This window comes from Alosa alosa, chromosome 19, assembly GCF_017589495.1.
Source record: "Alosa alosa isolate M-15738 ecotype Scorff River chromosome 19, AALO_Geno_1.1, whole genome shotgun sequence".
Taxonomy (NCBI): domain Eukaryota; kingdom Metazoa; phylum Chordata; class Actinopteri; order Clupeiformes; family Clupeidae; genus Alosa; species Alosa alosa.
In genome coordinates, this window is record NC_063207.1 from 11,510,196 (window position 1) to 11,519,777 (window position 9,582).

General features: G+C 40.5%; 1 protein-coding gene across 1 annotated transcript; it reads left to right on the plus strand.

Annotated features, from left to right (window-relative positions):
• Positions 1-1,831: 1,831 nt before the first annotated feature.
• Positions 1,832-9,261, plus strand: lrrc57 (leucine rich repeat containing 57). The gene is made up of 6 exons (XM_048228859.1): positions 1,832-2,109; positions 2,610-2,828; positions 3,040-3,175; positions 3,473-3,741; positions 4,499-4,684; positions 7,860-9,261. The coding sequence occupies exons 2-6, from the start codon at positions 2,745-2,747 to the stop codon at positions 7,899-7,901; spliced, it is 717 nt and encodes a 238-aa protein (XP_048084816.1). The 5' UTR covers positions 1,832-2,109; positions 2,610-2,744; the 3' UTR covers positions 7,902-9,261.
• The last annotated feature ends 321 nt before the right edge of the window (positions 9,262-9,582 follow it).

The following is a 9,582-nucleotide window of genomic DNA, read 5'->3' on the forward strand; positions in this document are numbered from 1 at the left end:
CTTGACACAAAAGGGTTGAAGGCAAAGGATACTGTTAAAAATCTTGGTGTATTAATTGACAGTGATCTAAATTTCAACAGCCACATGAAAGCGATAACTAAATCAGCTTTTACCACCAAAAAATATTGTCAAACTCAGAGGGCTGATGTCAAAACATGACTTAGAAAAACTCATTCATGCATTTATCTCCAGCAGGGTTGATTACTGCAATGGACTGTTCACAGGCCTTCCTAAAAAGACTATTAAACAGCTTCAGGTGATACAAAATGCAGCAGCTAGGACTCTAACAAAACTAAAAGAACTGACCACATTACTCCAATTCTTAAGTCCTTGCACTGGCTTCCAGTAAGTCACAGAATTGACTTTAAAGCACTATTGCTTGTTTATAAATCAGTAAATGGAGCAGGACCTAAATACTTGTCAGACATGCTTCAGCAGTACACACCTTTCTCGTCCTCTCAGGTCCCAGGTGAAAAACCTGCTAGTAAAACCTACAGTTAGAACTAAACATGGTGAAGCAGCTTTTAGCTGCTATCTTGGCTCAGCTGTGGAACCAACTTTGGGATGACATTAAAAGGCCCCAACTGTAGCCAGTTTTAAATCTAGACTTAAGACCAAACTGTTCTCAGGCGCTTTCTGCTAACTGTGCCGAAGTTACAAATTCTGAATCTGCCTCGATAATTATTCTACTTTGTCTTTTATTACTTTTTTTTACTACTTTTGCCTTTGTTTTTGCTTACTAATTATTCTTTTTTTTAAATGATTTTACCTTGTGTTTTATGTTTTCTTTTTTATTATGATCTTTACCTTTTAACTATTATTTGACTATATTGCCCTTCTATGCTTTTATTTGTTATTATCGTTTGGTTTTGTTTATGTAAAGCACATTGAATGACCTCTGTGTATGAAATGTGCTATATAAATAAACTTGACTTGACTTGACTTGACTTGAAATACCAACATGCTGCATTAAATGGATCCATAATTCAGTCATACTGAGCACTGGTGGTTGGGAAATATATATTTTTAAAATAAACTTTGCAGGGATGTGATGTAGGCCTGTTTACTACATGGGATCACAAGAGTGTCTCCCAATCAGACGTTTCAGCGATTTCGCTCAGAAATAATACTACTATACTATAATACTATAATACTGTCGCGATCGAGGCGCCTTTCCCATACTCAAGTTTTTTTGGTGAATGCAGTAATCTTATTTGCTAGGTGAGGTAGGTGCTTGTCTTTGCCTTGTAACTGGACATTTAACTCAAATGTATCGCTAAGATATATCAAATAAGATAGGCCAGCTTCGTTAAGAAATGTTCATTAGTGAACGTGCTTGCAGATTCAAACAAGCGCTCTTCCTCCAAGAAGAGGCAACTCGGAGCTCAAACACGCGCGACAGCACTTTACCTCGGGAAAGCCACCTTGCCTCGCTGTGAAACAGTAGTCTTTTAGTCAGCTACCATCTCTTCGCAAAGTGCGGAGAATAGACGCGCTTGGTCTTTTAAGGGCCGGGTTTTGATGAAATTCACCACTCACAACAACGTTCAAAATCTCATGTAGGTCGGGACTAACTAAACTGCCTTGACACGAGCGCTTCCCTGTGAATAGCACAGTGCGTCCATTGCGCATCGGGTGCTACCTGGGCCCAGGCTACAGATAAAAAAATACATTTAAAAAATCCTGTTTTTCACGTCAGTTCGCACCCCACCTGGCATGTCTCCACGACCCACAGTTTGAGAAACGCTGGGTTAACCAGTGAGTGAGTGTTGCATATAATTAAAGATTACAGAATGAAATTTACTGCCACCAAGCGTTGTGGAGCTGAATATTCTCAGTATATCATAACTGGTTTATGTCACCTCCGTTTGGTACTGTGAGACATCGAGCTGACAGTTTTTAAGTTTATTGTAAACGGTTTCTAATTGTATTGCTTTAGAGAAATAACCTAAACGTTTGGGTTTGCCTTGGAGATGAAGAAACACTTAGCAAATGTTGGATAAACTTTGGTTCTATCAAGCCTCTTTTCTGTAGCTGCTGTCTGTCTGTCCTATGTTGGCTAGCTAGCGAGCTAGCAACAACGCTGGCAGTAGTCCACGAAGCCATCAAGTAAGTACAAGCTTGCTATCGTTCATTTTTAGGCTATAGTTGAGTTTACAGTTTACCGATATTCATTCGTATGTTTCTGAACATCTATCGTTGCTTGCATTGTGATGTTTGTCTGTTAATCCGGGTTGTTTATGACAGGAAGCATACAGTAAGTGAGGGATTATGAACTCAAATCCAGGGTGTTGTCAATTCAGCCTCTGTGTATTTCATGAATGTAACGTTGCGCACAACGTGGATGAATGCAATAAAGTTATTACGTCAATGAGATATCGTGAGTAGCCTAAATGTAATGTGAGAAATTACACGTCAGGCTGCCAACTTGCTGAGCGTTAGCTCACTGCAGAGTACAGCATGACGCCCCAGAGCAGAATGAGTCAGGAACTCAGTGGTGTGTTGCTCAAATTATGTAAATTACGCATGGAAATACTGTTGCTGGCTTGCCGTGAATGTGTATGAATATGCGTATAATAGTCTTTCAATTGTTTCCTCTTTGTAAATAGGATTTGACGTGAAGACCAAAAGCTTGAAAGGAGATACCCAACAAGCCAATAAAGGCTCAAGCTTCTGGTGGACTCATTGCAAATTGATCTCAAAATCTATTCAGCGAGGGCCGCACCAGCGGATATCAGCAGTAAATGGGTAACAGTGCGCTCAAAGCACACCTGGAAACGTCCCAGAAAACTGGCGTCTTTCAGCTGACTGGCAAAGGTCTCCCAGAGGTAGGTGTTGTTATTAATGACTTCAATGCCATGCAGGTTGTCTTGTTTTGTAGCAAATCAATATGTGAATCCTTGATTTATATTGCCCTTGATCAGCATAAGGACGCCTTATTCATCTTTATTACAGCTGTGACCATGAAGGTGTATCATGTACTGTACACTGCATAGCCTCTCAAACTTTTTTTGCCTATTGTCTATTTTTTGTCTACAGTTTCCTGAGGAGCTTCAAAGGTTGACTGGGAACCTGCGCACTGTCGACCTCTCGAATAACAAGATAGAGGCGCTGCCTCCATTCATAGGAAATTTTTTACACTTAAAGAGTCTTACCATCAACGCAAACAAGCTAAGTGAGTCAAAAATCCACATCTGAATGAATGAATTGAGAAATTTCCTCATTGATTTTTCTCTTTCTTCATGCACTTCATGTTGTTTTTACTTCCTCCTCCTGAAAGGGTTTCTGTGCAATGCATTATTGATGCATAATTGTTATGGTTGTGCACCATCCATTTTCCTAATGCACATACCTTGTGTTTCCTGTCAACTATACTACAGTAAAATGATGAATTATGTTTGCCATAGGAATTTGTGGTTGGTCGGTCAATCATCACTGTGTATCTGTCTTTTCCTCCTGGCTGTGCACACAGCATCTTTGCCCAGTGAACTCGGGAAGCTTAAGAAGCTGGAGACCCTCTCTCTGAACGGCAACCAGCTGCAGACTCTGCCAGCCTGCGTGGGCCAACTGAAGGCCCTGCGCACCCTCAGCCTCTCGGGCAACCAGCTGCGGGAGCTCCCCGGTGGCCTGGGCACCCTGCGTCACCTGGATGTGCTGGACGTGTCCAAGAACCGTATCCAGGCCCTGCCTGCGGAAGTGGCCGAACTGCAGGCCATTGAGATCAACCTCAACCAGAACCAGGTGAGAGGGGATTAGTGGATCGTCAGCTTGTCTGTTGTTTATGGTCTAAAACTTTTTCATTTTGCCATTCTTAAGGTCCTTGGAAGTTGTATTTATAGCTGTAAATTCAATGGGATTTTCGAAATTGCACAGTGGCGCTATTTGTAATGTTTAAAAGGTTATATCAATGTGATTGAATGGCATATAATGAGTATTTATGTAAAAGAGAATCAATTTTCTTTCTGGATTTGACGCCACAAACTACCTTGATAAATGCTGCACTGTAACACATGAGCCTGCTGCAAGTGAAAGGGTGTGACCAGCAAGGCAGAGTTAAAAGGGAAAGTGGCATCTAACCAAACCACAAATTGTAGTTGCTATTTATGTGGAGTTCTCAGATCAAATGGATCACCATCTTCTGCATGCACTGTGGGCTAAGATTGGGGCTCACATATTTGCAGGAAGTATGAGGTAATTTAAAATTGCAGTTAAAAAATAGTCCAAAATATATGATGTTAAACATACTATTTTCATGTACACGTACAAGTACGAACATAGCAGCTGAGTCATTGGCCTATGAACAGGAAGGATAAAGGCACATGTAATCATATTGGTCTCGTACGTATCTGTGTGTGCAGGTTTCTGAGCAGAACACTTGGCTTTGTGTCTGTGTACATGTTTGAAAATGTGTCTGTCTGTCTGATACTTATTTCTTTCTCTTTCTTGTTCTCTCTCTCTCTCTCTCTCTCTTCTCTCTTCTCTCTCTTCTCTCTGTCAGATCTCCATGGTCTCCCCAGAGGTGTCGCGCTGTCAGCGCCTGAAAGTGCTGCGTCTTGAGGAAAACTGCTTGGAGCTCACCTCCATCCCCATCTCCATCCTCACCGACTCCCAGGTGTCCTTGCTCTCTCTGGAGGGCAACCTCTTTGAAGTCAAGATGATGCGCGACCTTGAGGGTTACGACAAGGTAAGAGAGGGTGGATATGAATATCCCCTCTGACTAAGGGGACACAGATGTATTTGCTGGGGTGGATTTCATTGTTGTTGTTGTCCTTGTTCGTCATTAAACAGAACTTTGACAGGTGAACAACTGGTGCAGAAATAGTTTTTCTGCATTGTTTTCCAGCATGTGACTATGGGCTGTATTTTGCACCCTGGTGCATGGCGTAAAACTCGTTTTCCACCCGGCGCAAAGTTTAATTCCTTATTTTGCACATTTATTTGTTAAACAATGTGCCCAGGGGTGTGGCAGTTAACAACCTAGGGAGTGACCTGGCACATTGTCTAAAAATCGCTATTGTACACCTGGTCAGAAGTCTATGGCGAGTTGTTTATATGTTATTTTAAGAGCGCATTGTCAACAGTCATATTGGCAGGTGCACGCACCATCCTTCTATCATTCATGAATACACACCAGCGCACGTCCATGCAAAACATTACAAATTGCACGATTACAATGGGAAACATAGGCCTAATTAGAATAAAGATATTACAAAATACTGTACATCTCATGATGAGTAGTTATTCACCATCATTTGCAAATTGGTAACAGTTAAAAGTGATTAGGGGAGAGGCGAGAGACACGTATGGAGCACAGCTGAAGACGGACTGTCACGAGATATAAGCAACTCCTCTGCAGGATAAATGTTGTTTTATTCAGTCATTTGAGCAATATTAGGGTAAGTGTTGCTTTTTCCAGCCTATGTTTTCGATGGTAGGCTAACCGATTGTCAGTCAGTAGTGAAAGTAACTGCATATAACTGTCTTGTCGTTGACTGACACCATGGTGAAGTTAGTTTCACTTTGCCAATGAGTTCAAATAATAGAGGAGTGCAAATGCGTGAGGGCTATGCAAGGTTTTAGTAAAGCATGGTTTAGTGGAATGACTATTCCATACAGTCTCGCAAGCAGCCTCCTTCAAATGCACCGTTGAATGTCAAAATACCGATGCATTTATTTGACATCGCGCTTTGCGCCGTTAAAGGGAATGACCGATGTCATTCTCATTGGTTTAAATGATGTTACGCCCCCAAACACACCCATGACTGATTAAAAAACCTAGGAACACCTTGTTGCGCCATGTGCTCGACGTTTGATAACGAAAACCCTCCCAATGTGGACTGGACATCCTACTAAATTTGAATAAGCTTTTGACGAGTGACGATGCGCTTTTGACTGTCATGATAGGGCCCTATGAGCTTAACAGTTATTTTATGCAAATAAACAAAATGAATATCTGAAGAAATTTGCATAGAGCAGTTCAATTACATTGAAGAACACCAAGGGCCATCATTTAAATGACAGGCAAATTGCATAAACTAAAGCTGTTGTGTACATATGGAAGCATTGACCTGTCTCTCACCAATGTTTATGCACAAAGGCTTGCCCAAGTTATTACATGAGCAAATGGATTTTGCCAAGTTATTAAATAAGCTTTAGTTAGACTTTAGACTTTACACTTTGCCCCTCATTTAAATGAGAGTCCCCGGGGGGCGCAGTGGCGCAGCAGGCTACAGCGCCCGTACCATATACGGGTCCGAGTGCCCACGGGGACCCAGGTTCGAATCCGACCTGCGGCCATTTCCCAATCCCATCCCATCTCTCTCTCCCGCTTGCTTCCTGCCACTCTCCACTGTCCTGTCCAAATAAAAAGACAAAAAAAAAAAAAAAAAAAAAAAAATGAGAGTCCCATGTCTCTCCAGTACTAGAGAGGTAACCTATTACTATTGTGATGGCCTAATTGTAAAATGTCCATTCGACCCTTTATGTATCTTAATTTCTTCTTGGACTAGGCTTAAACTAGGCCACATTTATTTTCATTGCTTTCATTTAATCTTCATCATAGACTGCCTGCAATAGGCTCAGAAATAGTTCTTATTTTCCAGAACGGTCTCATTATCCCATTTGTGCAATGCCAACTTTGGAATGCAGTCTTCAGATGTTTTTTGCAATGCAAGGTTCACTGGATGTGACGCAGTGGCGTTTAAAAATAAGATTAGGATTAAGCATAGGCAAGGATCAGACAGTTCTTGTTTTTAATTTCCTGTCATAATATCAGAGTGTTTGAAATCTGGAGTCATATGTCTCCTGAACTGTAAACATAACAAGCTCAGTGTGATTTGCTGTCAACCTACATTAGTTTGTTGTGAAGTTCATGTTTCATGACGTGTGTGTATTATGTTAACTGTGAAGAACTTCAGTTCTGCCAAGCAGAGGTCATTATCTTAGTAAGGTGAATCTTGGCTTGCTTATTTTATTTAGGAATTGACCATTTATTTATAAGCCCTTGCTGTCACTGTAGCATTTAGCACTTATGTGATTCTGTAGATGGCTGGTTACCTTGAGTAAGTAAGTAGCCTAGATCTAAGTGTTTATTTATATGGTGCATTTTTCACAAGTGAAACACAAGGTATAATACATTTAACCTATGGATTTTTTCCATTGTTTGATAATGAGTCCATTGGTTAAATTTAACCAACTGAATATATCCATGGGCAATGATTTCTCTTTGTGTGAACAGCGCACAGCATGGTGACATTGAACAGACGAACCCAGTAGCCTATCTGGCAGTGTGGAGAGCACTGGAAGCACAGATCAGCAGCTCGGTGGACTTTTGAAAGCCACAGATCCTCATGCTAGTTTGTTATTATCAGTTCAGAGTTCCTGAGCAGTCTCTCAATCCAGACACCAGGTGTCTACCATAGCATGGCATAGCATAGCAGAGCATAGCATGGCAGCTCTCAGATCAGCCACAACTCGGTGAACTTGTGGCCGTGAGGGATCTCTCAGAGTAGACCTACAGCAGTCCTGAGCGTTCTTTCTGACCAGACGCTGGATCTGCAGTGTGAGCATTGAAAAAGATTTATGGATATGTTGATATGCATTTACAGTACATGTTGTAGTTTTACTGAATTGATTTGGGTTTTATCCCGTACTGTTTTACTTCAGAATTCTTCTGGATGCTTGAATTCCATTGTTGTTTTTTTTTATGTCATGAGGCATTAATGTCAGCAAAATATCCATAATGTTTTAACCATCACAAATTATTTTCTGTCTTCACGAATAAGCCCTGTGTGACACATAGACACTCCAAACCCTTTCCTTCTATTTTTCTTATCCGTGGCTGATCTTTCCCACTTTAGTACATGGAACGCTTCACTGCAACCAAGAAGAAGTTTGCCTGAACATGCAGAAGTTGGGACAGGCTGGGTGGACTGACGGCTTCTCGACTGTTTCAGGCTACACACTGTGCCCGTCCCTGGTCCACGACCCTGTGGTCGTGTCTCCCGGTATGGCTACGGCAGCGGTGTGTTCACATGAAATGAAGATGGACAAGAGAGAACAAGGACTACTTCACAGCAGGCTAGAGCTACTTACTACAAGCCTGCTTACTTACATGGGGGAGTGTCTCTCTCCATTATAGTACAAACACTGCACCTCAACAAGAGAGAAAGCAAGCGAGCATCTCTTGAAACCACTCCAGGGATAACATATGCTCCTGTCACAGAAGCCATGCTCCTTTACAGTAGCCTACATGTGTATGTCTATGCCATCAGGCTTAACAACAGGATAAACACAATAATCACTCTTCAGTACTACAGGTATTTATGAGAAAAGTTGTATTTGTGTAGCCATCCTTGCTCTTGAGTTCATATGCGCTTTGTGGAGTATATATCTGTTGACCACTAACATAGTATGCCATGCTTCAAATGCTTTAGTCCGAATGATGTCCAATGCCCACTAACAACCTCAGTCAACAGAGGATGCAGTTTTTTATGCAAGATATTGATTATAATATAGATTATATTTTTAAACGTCTTGACCAGTGTGACGTCAGACTCAGAGAGTATTTATTTTTCTCGATTTGTTGATATTGTTTTCCTGCTTAGATGGGGGAGGTTGCTGGAGAAGGAAGGTATGCTTATTTTAGTGTTAATTCAGTACAAAAGCTGTGTAAAGTGGAATGTGCAGAATTATTAGTAAGGCAACTTCTTGTCTATGTGCGTTGACACTCTTAGAACCTAATTATACCCACACTGCTGTATAGCTCAGTGCAAGTCCTGTATCGTTTGGCACTGGTACATTCAAGCTTACAGTAATAACTAATGTTTGTATTATTGCAGATGAACATATTCATGTTCTTATCAGTGTTAATAGCTGTGTGCAAGAAGTTGCCATATGTACATTGATGTCATCAACATTGCTTGTTGCACCTTCTAAGATGAATGAAGTATATTAATAACTGTTCCGTTTCAGGTTTTACTTGAATATTCTGATTTTTTTTCCCTTAAACATGTACATACTAGCAGTGAAATGCTTAATATGAGATGCTTCTTCTACACTTTTCTATGACAGATGTGTTGTGCATTTATGATTCAGTTCACAGTGTACTGTTAGAATTTCAATGAATTCCATGTCTTACGTATTTTATGAGTTACCCAGTTTCATTACGAGAAAAGATTTGTATCAGGATTTAACAGAAATTGCATCCAAAAACGGTTATGTATAATGATATTTTTAACAAATAAACACTATTCAGCTTCACATGTAGCCTACTAGTGAGTGAACCTGTCTGTGAATGTAAGGAAGGTAAAGTCATTTAAGTGCATCAGTCATATGAAATCTCTAAAGCTTAATCTAAACCTTAACATCTACATTTAAATTGTTTTACAGGTTTAGCCCATAATTCTTACCCAATATACTTTTTTTTTCTTGGTGTGGCAGACACTTTTTTTTTTTTTTTTTTTTATCAGGCTCAATCTAAGGATGATCTAAAAGAAAACATAAACAGTCAAACTTTGAGCAAACGGCTGAATAGTCAAAGTAATGCAATTCATAATTTAAAGGGTCTGGCACTGTGAACTG

Excerpts from the sequence above, each read along its gene's own strand:
- lrrc57 (XM_048228859.1), top strand. The coding sequence starts at position 2,745 with ATGGGTAACAGTGCGCTCAAAGCACACCTGGAAACGTCCCAGAAAACT. Across the intron at positions 2,829-3,039 it reads CTGGCAAAGGTCTCCCAGAG|TTTCCTGAGGAGCTTCAAAG; the intron begins GTAGGTGTTGTT and ends TTTTGTCTACAG. Across the intron at positions 3,742-4,498 it reads TCAACCTCAACCAGAACCAG|ATCTCCATGGTCTCCCCAGA; the intron begins GTGAGAGGGGAT and ends TCTCTCTGTCAG.